Genomic DNA, 15,591 nt, shown 5'->3' on the forward strand with positions numbered 1-15,591 from the left:
TCTTGAATGCTTGAGGTATTTGTTCTCACTTTTGGCATAAGGGCTGCCAACATCTGTATGGACAAATATTACATATTCTGTCCTACCCCCCTTTTCTTTGCTGTACTCTACATTAATAGCACTGTACCTGCTCATTATACCTGCGAGACTATTCTGCATATAAGTCTTGACTGTCTCTCCAGGCATTTTGTAATTAGGTTAATAGAGAAAAAGTTTTTCTCAGAGCGATCAAAACCCTGGATCAGATGGCAAAGACTTGCTTGGTTATTAAAATGGCTTACTTCACATGGGCTTCTGCCTGCGTTGCTGCTTCATGGAACTGTTCAGACGTCAGCTTGTAGTACTCAATGTTCTAGAAGAAAGAATAGGGTACAATACTGTTGTGAGAAGTGTCATCAAAGCGCCTGACTTCTTTACAAAAGATCATAGTGAAGCAGTGGAGGTATTCAAATCATTTTCTTTCTGCAGAATCGCCAGAATGCAAACACTGTACACTTTGTTCACATTGACACAGTTCACAATGGAAACTGGTCTACAACAAAAGCAGCAAATGACATAGAAGCTACCCTATAAACATTCTGATCAAACGAAGATCAAAACAGCATTCCGGGTGTGAATAATATGTTGGATAGGTGTTAGGATGGAACACACACAGGGCTGTGTAACACATGCTGCAGTGCAAAGGGGCTGCCCCGCGTCTGACAAGACGCATCTAAGGGTCACTTTTCATCAACTACATTCTCATAACCTGACACTTGTTTAATATCCTGTTGTTGCGATCCCAATCACTCTTTATTATTGTTTCTGATCAGATCGTTATTTACTAGGCTCTCTAACTATTAAAGCAAAAATATAATTTTTCTACAACTGGCGGAACACTGAGGTGTTGGCCACTATAATTTTTCCATTTACTAATTCATAGATGCCACAATTGAGCTGCAGATGGGACCAAATTTACTGATGCACACCCTCACCCTCGCTTTTGGGAGTTGGCAGAAGCAGCTATGGTTGAAAAATGATATTTCTTAATATGTCACATTATAAAGAATTATACAAAGCACACATAATTACAAGGTAGATGGTACTATGTCTACTTGTATTGCAAAATGCATTCTTGACAAGTACTACTGTATTCCTGACATGTAATACAAATGGGTAGAACGGCACAATTCAAGACTGCAAATATGAACATTTTAAAAGGTGATGACTCAAAGTGGCATTTCTGGAAACAGATTTCACTAAAAAGTTCCACCTGAAATTAGATAATTATTGTAATAATTGGGGAACAATCACATACAAGTTTTTTTCCCCTCAAGTAAGTGTCATGTCCCATGTCCATTGCTATGGCCCACTACCGATATCAGTTTTTATTTATTTCTTTTATCCTAGAATAAAGGCTTGTACAATATCTCTAACTTGTCTGAGCTGGCACAAAGAGATCAGACAAATGAGAACACTTAAATACAATGAGTCTTCAGTGAATTAGCATCTATGCCTCATTAATGTTCAATGTTACAGCAAATACAACAGTGCCTTGCAGAAACAGAAGCATTTACTATCAATAATAAATATTCACTTTAACTGTAGTTGAGGTTGTTACTTAGAAGGAAATGATCAAAACACACACACAAAAAAAGGTTTCACTAATTTAATGGACTATGATCCTCATTTTGTGACTGTGACATAGTTACATTAGAAGCTCTTGCACATTCTCACACATACATAGATATTATATATAAAGGTTTGAAAGGATGTAAAACTGAAATGAAAACATTTTGGAAGTAAAAATAATTAATTCCACCTGAAAGACTTGTAGACTGTTTTAATTTATCAAATATTCACCTACATTACCTTTTTCTTTTTCATTTAGCTCCTTTTGGTACACAGTTTTCCTTTTGCAAATTGTGTGTGTGTGTGTGTGTGTATATATGTGTGTGTGTGTATATCATATATATAGATTAGATATATATATATATAGATTATAGTATCTATTATATTCTAAACATAGTATATATATATTTAGTGGCAGACTAGGGAGAGGAGGTGAAGAAGATGTAGTCCAGGAGGTGTCAAAGGACTACATCTCCCAAAATGCCATGGGAGGAAGCCAGGATGAGGTTCACCTGGGTCTGATTAATAATGTAGGTCATCTGCCTGCAATCAGTTGGCAGGTATATAAGAGAAGGAAAATGTGTGTTTAGAGCAGTCTCCAGTCTGTGTGAAGGGAGAGGCTGGCAGTGCAACAAGACTTGTGTGGTTTCCAAAAAGGCAGAGTGAAAACCTTTGTTTGTGTAAAGTAAAAAGTGTTGAATTGACAACAGAACTGTCAGAAGGCACAGGTGTCGTTGTCCATCCATCAACAGTCCAAAGCACCTTTGACCATTGTTCCATAGTCCAATTTCTGTGTTCTTGTGCATATTTTAGCCTTTTAGGCTTGTTCCCCTTTCTAAACAGAGGTATTCTTACTGCAACACATCCTTTAAGTCCTGATTTTAAGAGTGACCGTACTGTTGATTTGATGGACAATGTGCCTTCTGCCGGTTCTGTTGTCAATTCAACGCTTGTCTTCTTTCTATTTCTTAAGGACATTATCTTCAAGTATTGCTCATCCTTGTTAGACAGCTTTTTGGGTCTTCCAGTCCTGGGTTAGTCAATTACAGATGAATTACAAATATTTCAACTCTATGGATTTCCTGAAGGCTTTTGAAGGCTTTGACAATATCTGCTTTCTGAACATATACATTTCACAGAATAGCATGCATTGAAAAATGTAGCTAGCAGACACAAATTCCATTTTAGTGTAAAATGTACCATGATTAGGGTGTACTGCAGCATTCGTATGAATTAGATCATTAAAATCAATATTATTAAAAAAAAAAAAAAAAAAAAAAAAAAAAAGGAACATTTAGCAATTCTCTTGGCACAGGAAAATAAAATGTGTTGTACATTTTTTTTTTTTTTTTTTAAATAATCTGTATTTTATTTCTAAAGTATAATTAGGTTTTGCTATGGTGGCAATTTATCATTACAGCTGCAGAGGCATCAACTTCAATTGGCATATTGATTGAGACTTGCAGTAAGCAGCGCATAGATTGTGTTCCAGGTTCCTGAATATTTCCTAAACTAATGTAAATGACCAGAGATAGTTACTTTGTGGACTTCTAAATGGCAATTAGGTGCAAGCCTAAGCACTCAAAATTCCTAGGCAATTAGAGGAAGTTGCAATTGCGTAGCAACTATGGGTTTGGAATTACGACTCAGTAAAACACAGTAATTGCCTTTTTTTATTATTTCTTCTTTACATGTAGAATTTGGAAAGCCTGCAATGTTAAATAGTGTTCAACGCTCATTGCTGCTCACGTCTGTTTCCAAGAACAAAGACGATCATAAACTTTTTACCCTCCCTGTACATTAATAGTACTATTTGTGTGCCCTGCATTTAAATGCAAATTATTGTGCTTATGATTGTTATTGTTATTCTACTGCCGACAGAGCCGTGGTTTCATATATGACGGTGTATTGCTGTATTTAGATTAGGGTACTTCCCTTAATGACAATGAAGTTGGCTAGCAGCGAGACGACATGGGTGACAACCAAGGATTTTGTTTGAAGCCAGATATGTTCAGTAATCTTCCAAGAGAAGGGTAAGGCTAATGTCCAGTTTTCACTGGTAATAGTTAGAGAATAATAAATGATAATAATAACGAGTAAACAATAGAATAGTTTAACGATTGTCTTTGTAAACAAAGACAGTATTCATGCAGGTTAAAGTAATACATATAAAGGAGAAGAAACCTTTTTAAAGTAGAATATATGAATGTTTATGGATCAGAATGAATGTTAAATAATAGTTTATTTTGGTATTAAATCATCCCAGGTGCAAATGTTTATTGAATAATTTATCCTGTTAGGAGTAGGCAGGGCTGGAGATTATTTAATGTCTTTCCTTTGGAGGGAGGTATTAGGTGGTCAGTCATGAGATTGTCTTGTAAATGTCAGTCACTGTATGTACAACCTGTTAGTCTGTGAGCATCAGTTGTCATAATGTGTGTGAAGTATCCAGTGCCACAATAAATATTTATACCTGTGAGGGGGTCCCGAGTGGCGCAACCGGTAAAGACACTCCACGTGGAGTGCAGGATGGGCCCTATAACCATGAGGTCAGAGGTTCGAATCCAAGCTATTCCACCGCCAACTGTGGACAGGAGTGCCTAGAGTGTGGCGCACAACTGGCTGAGACTGCAGAGTGAAAAGGAGCGGACAGCACACGTTTCGGAGGACACGTGTGTCCGTCTTCGTCTCTCCAGAAAAAGCGCAGGGGTAGCAGAGGTGAGCAGGGTTGAAATAAAAAATCATTGGGCTTTCCAAATTGGGGAGAAAAAGAGAAAAAAAAAAATCAATAGATAGATAGACAGACAGACAGATAGATATACCTGTAAATACTACCAAGTGCTGTTTCCTGCGTTCTAAAGAGCTCTGTGTTCCTGAGAGGATAATGTGATTGTGGGTGGGGGGAAGCTCGGACCATCACCCTGTTACACAGGCCTGCATGTTTAAGTGTACTACCCCCTGTAAAATCAGTTAAGTATAGTTGCAATGACATTTACAATTTTCTATAATGAAGATCACACAAACATTAAGTGAATATTACACAGCAACTAGAAAAAGAACAAAAGCCTCAGTGACAATTAAATGCAGTCTGATTTGGTAGACAAGTACTATAGGAAACATTTCTTTTCTGTTTAAACATATCTGTTGGCATCTTTTCTACATCTTATTCTCAGGTCATCTGTTACACTCACTTCTTAGGCCATTTCACCTGAGCAGTGTCTGGGTCAAAGCCTGTTACTGACTGAAAGCACATTAGTCATTAGGGGAAGCCTCTGGTTGGTTGATGATGGGAAAGAAGGGGCGGGACAATTTCACCCTTCAGGTGAATTGGCCAGCAAGTGTAACACTAACTGAATGACTGCAATCAGAGCTTTCTTTACCATATGTAGTACCATATATCATGTTTAAAAATAAAAAAAAAAAAAAAAAACCTGTTTAAGTGTTGTATGTGTTTCTTTGAAAACTGCACATTTGAGAACTATATACAGTAAATGAACTGGAACTGGACAACAGGTAAGATTTGCACAACAGGAAAGTCCGGGCTTTAGAGCAGACCACACTGTGAAGGTTAAATGACATGAAACCAGTAACCGTTAAATAAAAAACGAATTATTTTAAAATAAATAAGCTGCATTTGAGGCAGCGACTCTCAAACTGTGCTGACTACGTGAGGTAAATGATGTCTGCTCTGAATAGCTTCACTTTCTTTTGTATTGTGGTATTCACAAGCTTCAGTTGCCTAGCGAGACAGTGTACCTATAGCGAGCGGGGAAATAATACACTGATTAACTATGACTGCTCATCAAAATAAAATTTGCATAACAGTAGTAGAGCTACTTGCTATCTTATTATGCAAAAAGATCTTGTTATGCAAAATAAAGCTACGGAATATTTCAAAGGGGAGAGGAAATGAAGCAGATGACCTAACAAAGCTGAAGCACAGAGTGTATTAATAACTAAGACGCATTAGCTGCAGAGGGCATGAGAGCATCCCTAATAAACAGTGTTTCTAAGGCTACAATTCTCAGCTGAAGCACCTCAAAGCCTGTAGTTTCAGATTTTTCATCAGCTGCTCAGACTGTTTACTTGAGACTCCTCATGTGGTCTTAGATACTACTTTTTTTCATAAACACTACAAATCTTAAATCCCCATATATTTTATTAAGCATTGCTATTTGTCTATCAGTCTTTGCAAACAATATAAACAACTGATTTGCAGCCTGTGACACACTGCTGAGATGAAACAGCAGTTTGTTTGCCTTAGAAAATAAGGCAAACAAACAGAGAACTTTCTGTAACCAAACATGCTCATTTGAAATCGATGTGCACACCGGATACCTACCTAGAGAAAGACAGGTATTAAGTCGTACCTGTCAAGACTGTGCATGACAGGTACGACTTAAGGAATCTATTGCAACTTTAAGGAACACACACCTTTAAATGATGAAGTCTAACATGATCAGTAAGTAGTGAATAAAACCCTGTTTTAAAGTATTTTAAATGTTAGTGGCTTTTTTTAAGAGCCTTGATTTAATCCAGTAATTGTGCCAATAGCTAAAAGGATGGTGTTTTCATTAATTCAATTATTTTTACAAAATGTAATTTAAGCGAATAAGAAGGTACTGATGAGATCATTGCCGAACTTTCCAAATCCCATCATTTCCCTGAGTGCTTCGCGAGCAATTTTCATATTTCACACTATCTGATTTCGGTGAATAGTCAGAATAATTTCCAGCTGCACACAGGGTAATCTTAAGTCTATTACTGGGGACACATATACATTTCTTTTATTCATTTTTTTTCCCCTCCTCTTTAATTTTTTGGGAGAACCGAAAAGACCATGGTTCAGTGCATTTCTCTGTAACGTACTCTCTGAAGAGACAATTAAACTAACTGCTTTTTAAATGCTAATATTTTTTAATGGAATGGCAAAGAGGATCTCATAATTGAAGCTGGATGAAGTGGTGAACAGAAAGATATTGAAAAATAAAAATGATTTTTAAAAATTAATATTGCGTTATCTTTGTCAACCAAGTTCAACCAATGCAAGCCTATAGGCGTAAAGGGCAAATGCTGGCAGGTGATGGTTTTTTAGACCGCAACTACTGTCGACTAATTACAGTTAGCAGACCACTCAATTTATATAATGACATAATGCCTCGAATCAGGTCTCCAGGGTGAGATACAGCATGGGGAGAAACTAATATTCCTTAAAAAACCCAGTGAGCAAATAAAATCACTAGTTATTTCCATCATTTTGTCTCACAGAAGATATGGGACAGAGGGTTGCTTTTCTAACTGGTGTTAATGATCACAATCTGACCGAAATCAGTCTGTCTTCCATCTCCTGGTGGGTATCTGCATTCCTATTTGCGGTTGAGTGAGGACTAGTCAGATTAAAATCTGTCAATTGTATCCAATCAATAAAATGCTAATGGATAACCTATAGAAACTGTGGTGATAAAGTATTGTGTGCAACTGTGGTGAAAAATGAAAAAGGAAAACATGTTACTATAGTTCTCCCCTTTTATAAGGTGGCCATTTATACTTCTGAACCAGTTATAAGGCAATGTAGTTGTGGCTCTCATTTGATCCATAATGCCACTCATTAGTACTTTCTGTTCTGTGTCCAATAATACCAAGCATTCGCAAAGTGCTGTTTTAAAATTGCAGATGTTCTGTTTGTTATCGTAAGGTTGCTCCATAATTTAACATTTCATATCTGGTTGATGTTTATAAACATAAAAGGAGTCAACAACTGGTGACTTATCTCCCTAAAAAAAAAAAAAAAGGAAACCAAAACTACATAAACCGTCATCATGTGTTATTGAGCTAAATAAAAACAACACTGTCAATATTACCAGTTAGGAGGTATAAGCTTAAAACATGAACGTGTTTCTAAGCACATTAGAACTGTAAAAAGATGATGCTGCTACTCTGAACACAAGTGAGCAGGAAGGTGTTGAAGGGAATTAGACGGATTGCTAGTCCTAATCCTTTAGCTGTTGTCTGCCAGGCCCAGCCTCGTTCCTGACGTGTGTGTCTCTCTCTCTCTCTCTCTCTCTCTCTCTCTCTCTCCTCATTGGCACTGATCCACCTGCATTGTCACAGCTCACTGCAATCCAATCTACAGCTTAATTACCAGGACAACTGAGATGGCTTTCTGATTGTTTAATTTTTTAAACTGTATTATTATATACTCAAATCAACACCTGCATTTTATTTTTTTTCTTTTAACAGTTACCAGTTTAAAAGCTGTTATGAAGCAAAACATGTTCAGCGGATTGTTTGGCAGTTTATCTTTGTTTGTTTTCCAGACTTTATTTATTTTTACTTGACCCAAGGGAAATCAATTTCTTCTACCACATCATTACAAGTTTCCTTTGCTTCAAATGCTGTGACATAAGCTACACAACTCCGCCGGACTCAAATGTACAACTCTGAAACTTCTGCAAATCAACAAGTCTATAACACACATCCCACACCATAACAGTAAGGACAAGATCACAGCTCTCGATTACATTAAAGTGGCTCTATATATGGTTTCTTAAATATTACTTGAACCAATAAAATACACAGAACTTTGGACCAGTTCATTAAAACGTATCTCAATTAAATGTGCTATGAGCTATGTTGAATCAAAGTTATTAGTTTTAACATATGGGGTTGTGGACTGTGGTCTTTATATTGAAAAAGTGGTGGCCTTAAGCAAGATTTGAGCATATTCAGTTTTTTAATGGTATATTTTCCAAATGCCACAGCACTTTTTCATGCTTGGGCTTGCGCTCTACAGCAGCAAATCGCTGCCTTTTCTATGATGCACAACAATTATACAGTAACACGCAGCTACCTTGAAAAGAAAATGCAACTCAAAAGCACGGCTGAATCTGCCTGCCCAATCTGTTAGTAAAGTAATTATTTCCGTTTGCGTAAAGCTTAGATGTCAAGAAACTTGCTAACGGTTGTTTGATCAACCTAGTGCCTTCCTCTGAGTCTATAAACACATCCTGGTGTCTTTGAAGCTGCTCCATGCTTGCTCTTTAGTTTTCACTTTTATGCAAACTCTTTTCATTTTTTTTTTTTTTTTCTGAGAACTGACTGCTTAATATTTCAGCATTAAGGTGGATTTTTTAAGTTTAGCGATAAAGCACAGATCTAAATATTGGTTGTTGAAAAAGATACAGAGTACTCACCAAGATTGCCACATTTGAAAAGCTTCAAATTTCATTTTCTTTTTAACCTGTGTTATCTATTGATAATATTTGCAAGCATTGTGGGTAGTCCTGACTTGCGTTACCCCGTCGGGGTTGAGATGTTTGTATTTATTCAAACTGTTGAGGACTGACAACAAAAGGTACCTTATGCTTCTCTTGCAATTTAAAACAACATTTTTATCAGAGAATAAAAACAGTTGACACAAGCAGGTATCATGGAATTTGGGTTGATTTTGACGCTTATTCTCACCTAACAGGGCACTTGTGAAATTTTGATTTGAGGTTTGGAAGGAGGAGGTAAACTCAAAGCATGACACAGACTGTAAATAGGGCTAGGTTTAAATTGACCTGTTGATTGCCACTGGTTCTGATACTGAAAGCAGACATGAATAAGGAAGTTACAGTTCCCCTTAGTCTAATGTTTGGATTTTTCAGTCAATCGAAATGCCTTTGTCACAATCAAGTTCATTCACACAGAGTAAGCTTATAAGAGCCCTGTACATTTATTTTTAGAACATGGTCTCCCCCTCCGCCCTTGTCCCATTTGTTTTATTTTGTATTTGTGTCTTATTATTTGTTTGTAATTGTATTTGTATATATGACAGTGTGTAGCTGTATATTTTATTATTGTTTTGCAGCATGGATGGGAAGCCCCATCCACATTAAAAAAAATAAAAATAAAATCTCCCGAATTAAGTGATTAATGTGTTGCTAACCACGAGATGGTCACGTGCATAAAAACCTGCATCTCTCTGCACTGCAGGAGGGTGTGTTCAGAGGAAAGTTCAGGAGAGCGAGAGGAGAGAAACGCAAACTAAACTAAAAATACAAAACCTGACCTGTGTGTTTTGTCTTTGAGATTTGTTTTATTTAAAACCTTTACTTTTGCTCGGTGAACAGTGTCTTTTTGTGTAAATATTTATTATATTTTTGTTATTTAAAAATAAAACGGTGCAAGCACCATTGCACCGTATCTGCAGTACCTGTGTTTTCTTCCTGCATTCTGGCCTGACGTCACCACAAAGCCATCCTGTCACAAGGCCAATGATGCATTCATCGGTAAATTAAGACCATCAGCAAGGTGTGGAATACAAACTAAATCTAGCATTGCCGTGGTAGTCAACCAGCAGTCTAACATTACTGTGAAGTGTGTGCATTACTTCAAGAATTAATTCAGTGAGAAAACATACTATGAATCGCTGCTGAAAAACCTTGCACCTTCCGCATTGCTTGTACTTGACTGTAATTATCTCAGGGAAATGTCACATAGATGAATAATGTCGTTCAGTTACTTTACATTTCCTCATTCCTCAGTATTAAAATATTCAGTGTTTGTTTTCCTTAAAATGAAATACCATCACTTTTGATAAAGCAGGGTATAACTGAAGACTTGCTTTATGTAGCAGTTTGAACTATTCCTGCTTGTGTAATGCATCTGACCTCCTTTAGACACACCACATAGCTTTTGAATGGGCAATTTATGATTAAAGTGCAATTTGTTATGCTTGAGTGTGATTGGGGGGGGTGGGGCAGACCTGCTGACAAACATGGAAAGACATGAGGAAGGGATGTTGACAACACTGCTCAGGAATGCAGGATTTATTTACAGGAAATACAAAATCATGCAATGCTGCCAGCAAGCATAGAAAGTGCACAAAAAGCTAAATAAAACACTGGAAACAAACTGGAAACAAACGTTGCCGTGAATACGGCGAGCACTACTTCTCTAATCAAGGGAGGGCCCGCTTACACACCGCGCTCCGACACACATATGAAGGACTTAAAATCCTTACGTTAATCCTTATTCCTTAAACAAATTAAACAAACCCTGACCCCGGTTACACACACAGTCCTCTGCGGTGGCGGCTTTTTCTCTTCAAAGCTCTGTTTCCGGTTAACGGAGGATTTCGGCTTTCACAATTCGTTGTCAGTGTAGCGCAGCCCTTTCAGTCCTATAACCTGGCAGAAGCCCCGAGGTGTATTAGCTGAAACCGTTTATAGCGAGACTGTGTTGGGACACACCTGCCTGCTGGTTAGGGTTCCGTAGATCGGCAATAACCAGTTGCTTTTCACCGCAACCAAACACAGCAGGCAGGTTGCCCCAAATAAAGTGTCTGGTATTTACAATATATTTATTACAAAAAGTAAACAAAACACAAAACTCCTGATCGAAAAAACACAAACTCCCTTTCCATGTGCAGGGACATTGCCCTGCCACAATGAGAAATATCAGTTTTGTTAACTTCAAATAAAATGTCATATTAACCTGACTGCATTTGCTTGAACCTGTTCTAAACGGCTCCAACTGATTTGTTTGTTCGTCCAGTTAATACCTTGCCCAGGCACTACTAGAGTGCAGATACTCCCAGAATTACCACTTTGACAGCCATCTTGCAGATTTGTGAACAGTACATCACACAAACTGTCAGGATTTCTGGAGGATTATTATCTCTTATGCACGCTCAAGTGCTTCAAAGTACTTTGCAACATCAGTGACACGGAAAATACAGGCTCTGCTTATAATGTATATTAATGACGAGCGAAAGGGAAGAGGAGAGAAGAACAGGCAAGCCCAGTGTAGGCTTTATAGGATGCTAATGCTAACTTTGTTCTACAGCCATATTCTGTTTCTCTCATACCATTACAACTTGCTTTTCAGATTATTCAGTTATAAATTGGAAGCTGGTCTTCATCATGAAATAGTTATAATAGAAAGCTGATTTTACATGTCTTCTCACATACTGATGTCTGTCACAATGATTTGAATATCCTACTTTGAATGAACCATTTCCAAGTTCACATCCAAAGGTAGTGCTGAAACAAATATTTGAAGACGCAAACAAACCTGCTTGAAATTTATTTGGTGGTCAAAATGACCAAATATGTTTCAAGTCAGAAACCAGTGCAAAGGCATCTGAACGGAATAACTCACATTCTAGTGTACAGAAAAGTGTTTCATTCCTTTCAATATGGAACTTGATAGGGTACCTGATTCTTTTGACTCCATAGTTTTTTTTTTTTTTTGGGGGGGGGGGGGGGGGGGGGGGGGGGGGGGGGGGGGGGGGGGGTTTACTGTAAAATGGTATGAATTGTACTTTTACAGCTTATTCAAAATGAAAGATTATTTGAAAATGTGTTTAAATTGTGAAGATAAGCTAACAATACAAACCCATGTTCGATTTAGATGACAGATCTCAAACCCCAGTGCACTAGAGTGGCCATTTTTAAAAAACGTTTGAAACAGACTTGTTATAAGTGTGGTTGTATGGTCCAGTGGTTAAAGAAATGGGCTTGTAACCAGGATGTCCCCGGTTCAAATAATAACAATAATAACAACAACAACAACAACAACAATAATAATAATAACAATGAAAAGAGAAATTGCAGTTACAGTACTTAAACAGCTGTAGCAACAAGTAGGGGTTACTCAACCTCTTACATCAGTGTCCGGCTGCAAACAATTGTTTCCCATTGGAAAGCCTGTTAAACCTGCTTTAAATTGATAATAAAGGTATTTGTCTTGGTAATGAATTGTCACCTCATCTCAGCCCACTGAACTGAATGGAAGGCAACAACTGGACACCAGCTAATATCTTACTATTCAATAACATACATAGCTATAGCTACAATACTGAAAAGAACATGGATATTTAATTACTTGTTTCAACCACAGGGGTCAATGTTCTTCCCATAACGCACCAATATAATGAACTAGCATCTTAGTTCATTGTTTTGAATGGCAAGGAAAGGGCTGGTTGTAAAAACCACAAACCATTTGGTTCAAAGATGTTGAAGAATGTTTTACCATTCAACTAAAGAGCAAGCTCTGTAGATAAGAAGTAAGTATGGGTCTTATGCTGATGTCAGTATCATTAACTCATCAGTTAACAAGTCATTCACTACATCCATCCACCACATGTGGTCAAAGGCCATCACAGTGGGCATTTTTACCATCTTCAGACATTTCAACCTCAGCATGTGGGGCTAACATAAGTTACACAGCTCTGCCATGGCATGCACCTTCCCTAGCATCACGTTCTCAACCACCAACCACAAATATGTTCTACTTGAGCGGGAATGGCCCAAAAGTGTGTGCAACATATGGTGGGTGTGTATTTTTTTGTACAGTACAAACCTAGGAAGACACACACAATATATACTTCCTACATTAACATGCCTGAAGAACATTCTTTATTGCCCTTTACTGAATAGTAAAGCACATTGAATTTTGAAAGACAGCTAAGACTTGCCTAACAGTACATTTTGATTATCTCCCAATGACTGCCAGTGTTTGTACAAAACTAAACAGCAGACAGACAACATGTTCTTTTCTTTGACATCCTGTCAGACAAATAATTAATACATAACAAAAGCCTAACAGCAAACTTATTTTTGCTTCTTCAACCCAAATGACAAATAGAAATATTCAGCTCACGTCTTCCAGGAATAGGACAAGTGAAAAATGCTTTTTTGTATGTTAATTATGTTAATCACACATCAAATAATTTTCCTGAAGCTCTGTCCTGAGCTGGTTCAAAGGCCACGAGCCTTTCAATGTAAATATCACTTGGGATTCTGTCAGCTCCTCTACAGTAAATGTTATTGTTTAGGTATAAAATTGATAACGTATCCATCCTTTGATTTAATTTTTTTTAATGTTGGTATGAAGATACTCCCTTCTATCTGTAATAATGTGAAATTTCAGTCTGCTGACAGTGGTGCCGTCCACTGTACAGTATGAAGCACATCTCTCAAGCTGCATCCACACAGGACGTGAGCAAATAACTTAGAAGCCACATCAGATGCGAGCGACGTCACTTTGAGAAAATTTCACGTCGCTAAAATAGAGCCTTTTTCTATTTTTCTATTTTTCTATTTTTGTGCGACTGGAATGAAACTGACCAATCAGAAGCAAGGTTAAACCCTTGAAACACGTCAAACACATGCCTCAAAACACGCCACGCCTGAAAACAAGTGAATCATTTTATGTAGTACCAGTAATTCTGGCTTGCAGGTGGTGCATTTAGCAGCACCCAGACATTTTCTTTCCGATTATGCAAGTTGCATAAAAATATGTTTATTAATAAGCAAAAATAAACCGGACTGTACATGCAGTCTACATATCCAGCATTTAAATGAAAAATGTGCACTTCTGCTGGCTTTTAAAAATGACACAAAAAAGGTCCTGCATTCACACAACTTGAACATGTGACCTAGTTTTAAGCTATGGCTCTTTTTTGGTTTGTTTATTTGCAAAGCAATGTAGATAGCAGGCGTTAGAACTAAGCTGACAGGTGGAAATGTAATAAAGAAACACTGAGAAATCTTATGAATCCAGTTCAGACTGAAAAACTACAGACATCACATGGGATTACAGAGGCAAGATACCAGGTATATATTTTTGTTGTGCATTTAATTTGGTATTGGCCCGCTAATTGATAAAGACAAAGAAAAAAACAAGAAAAAGTCTAGTTTTATTTTAAAAGGGCATAGATGGTGTGAATTACATTCACACATGTTTCATTCCAAACAGACTGTCACCAGCACGTATATAACTCATGGAATTGCTGGCATATACACTACTGTGGACAAATAACACACTGGGCTAGATTCTCAAAGATACGGTACTAAAAATTGTCAATGGCTCAGTTTTTATCAAAAAAAATAAAATAAAAAATAAACAACATTTCCAAAGTACAAACAAATAACTCATATATTTAATTTAGGGGCTTACAATTAGCCTTAAGTTGTTACTCATTTAATAATCAAGTGCCCACGCTAGTTGTTTCTTATGAATTTTAGAATTGCAATTGTTCTTTTTTTCTTTACAGAAAACAAATGTGCAATTGAAGTGGTGGAGTAAATATCTATTAAACATTATATTTATTTGCCTATTATGTATGTACATCCCATAAGTAAAAATGACCACTTAAAAACTACAATAAAAATATCAGTAACAAATGCACAACATTTCAGGAAATTTGAAAGAGCAATGTACAAAAAACAAAAACTATAATTATCATATGCCAGTGGTACACTGTTTGCTGAACTGTTATGAAAACTCCACAGTTATCTTGTTATCTGATCAGCTTTGTTTTCTGCTAAGGAAGCCCTGGTTCAAATCCAGTTTCTTTAAATTCACTTCAATGTAAAAAAAAAAAAAAAAAAAAAACACGTTTTACATTTTACACCATTTCTTCCAAGTTACAACAACTAGTCACTTTAACTGTGCAAAGATAAAGATGTAACAATATGCTGTATATTAAATATATAACATCAGGATAACAGAACAGTTTATAAATCTTGCAGCTGTTTTTTTTTTTTTTTTTTTTTTTTTTTTTTTTCATGATTGTGATAGCAAAATAATTCCATTAATATCTTACCTGCTTTGCACTTCCATACATTGGTCTCAAATGGTCATTTTTAAAAGATACACATGGATTTTTATTTAAAATATGAGATCTGGTATTACACTAGGTAAAAGACGGTTACATTTGCACTTCTTCAGTTATTTAAGATCAGCAATGTCTTCTTGAAGGGGTGGGGACAATTTCACTCTTCAGGTGAAACAACCAAGTAAGTGCAGCATTACCTGAATTATAAATCACAACTGCAAAATTGAGCCCAAAATAGCAAATGAAAGAGAAAACATTGTGTTAGCTACAATCTCTTAAAGCTTAACAACACAATATCAAAGATGTGTGTCAAGGTTCTGTGGCCAGCACTTTGCAATAATTTTCTTTTTTTTTTTTTTTTTTTTTTTACA

At 36.8% G+C, this 15,591-nt stretch overlaps 1 protein-coding gene across 2 annotated transcripts in view; it reads right to left on the reverse strand.

Annotated features, from left to right (window-relative positions):
• LOC121329358 (MICOS complex subunit mic25a-like) overlaps positions 1 to 15,591 on the reverse strand; it is a 109,320-nt gene that overhangs the window by 53,560 nt on the left and 40,169 nt on the right. For both annotated transcript variants that reach the window (XM_041274928.1, XM_041274927.1), the window contains one exon: positions 282 to 352. In XM_041274928.1, coding sequence (XP_041130862.1) covers positions 282 to 352 — 71 coding nt within the window. The remainder of the gene's footprint in view (positions 1 to 281; positions 353 to 15,591) is intronic.

Source organism: Polyodon spathula, chromosome 16 (genome assembly GCF_017654505.1).
Source record: "Polyodon spathula isolate WHYD16114869_AA chromosome 16, ASM1765450v1, whole genome shotgun sequence".
NCBI classification, from domain to species: Eukaryota; Metazoa; Chordata; class Actinopteri; order Acipenseriformes; family Polyodontidae; genus Polyodon; species Polyodon spathula.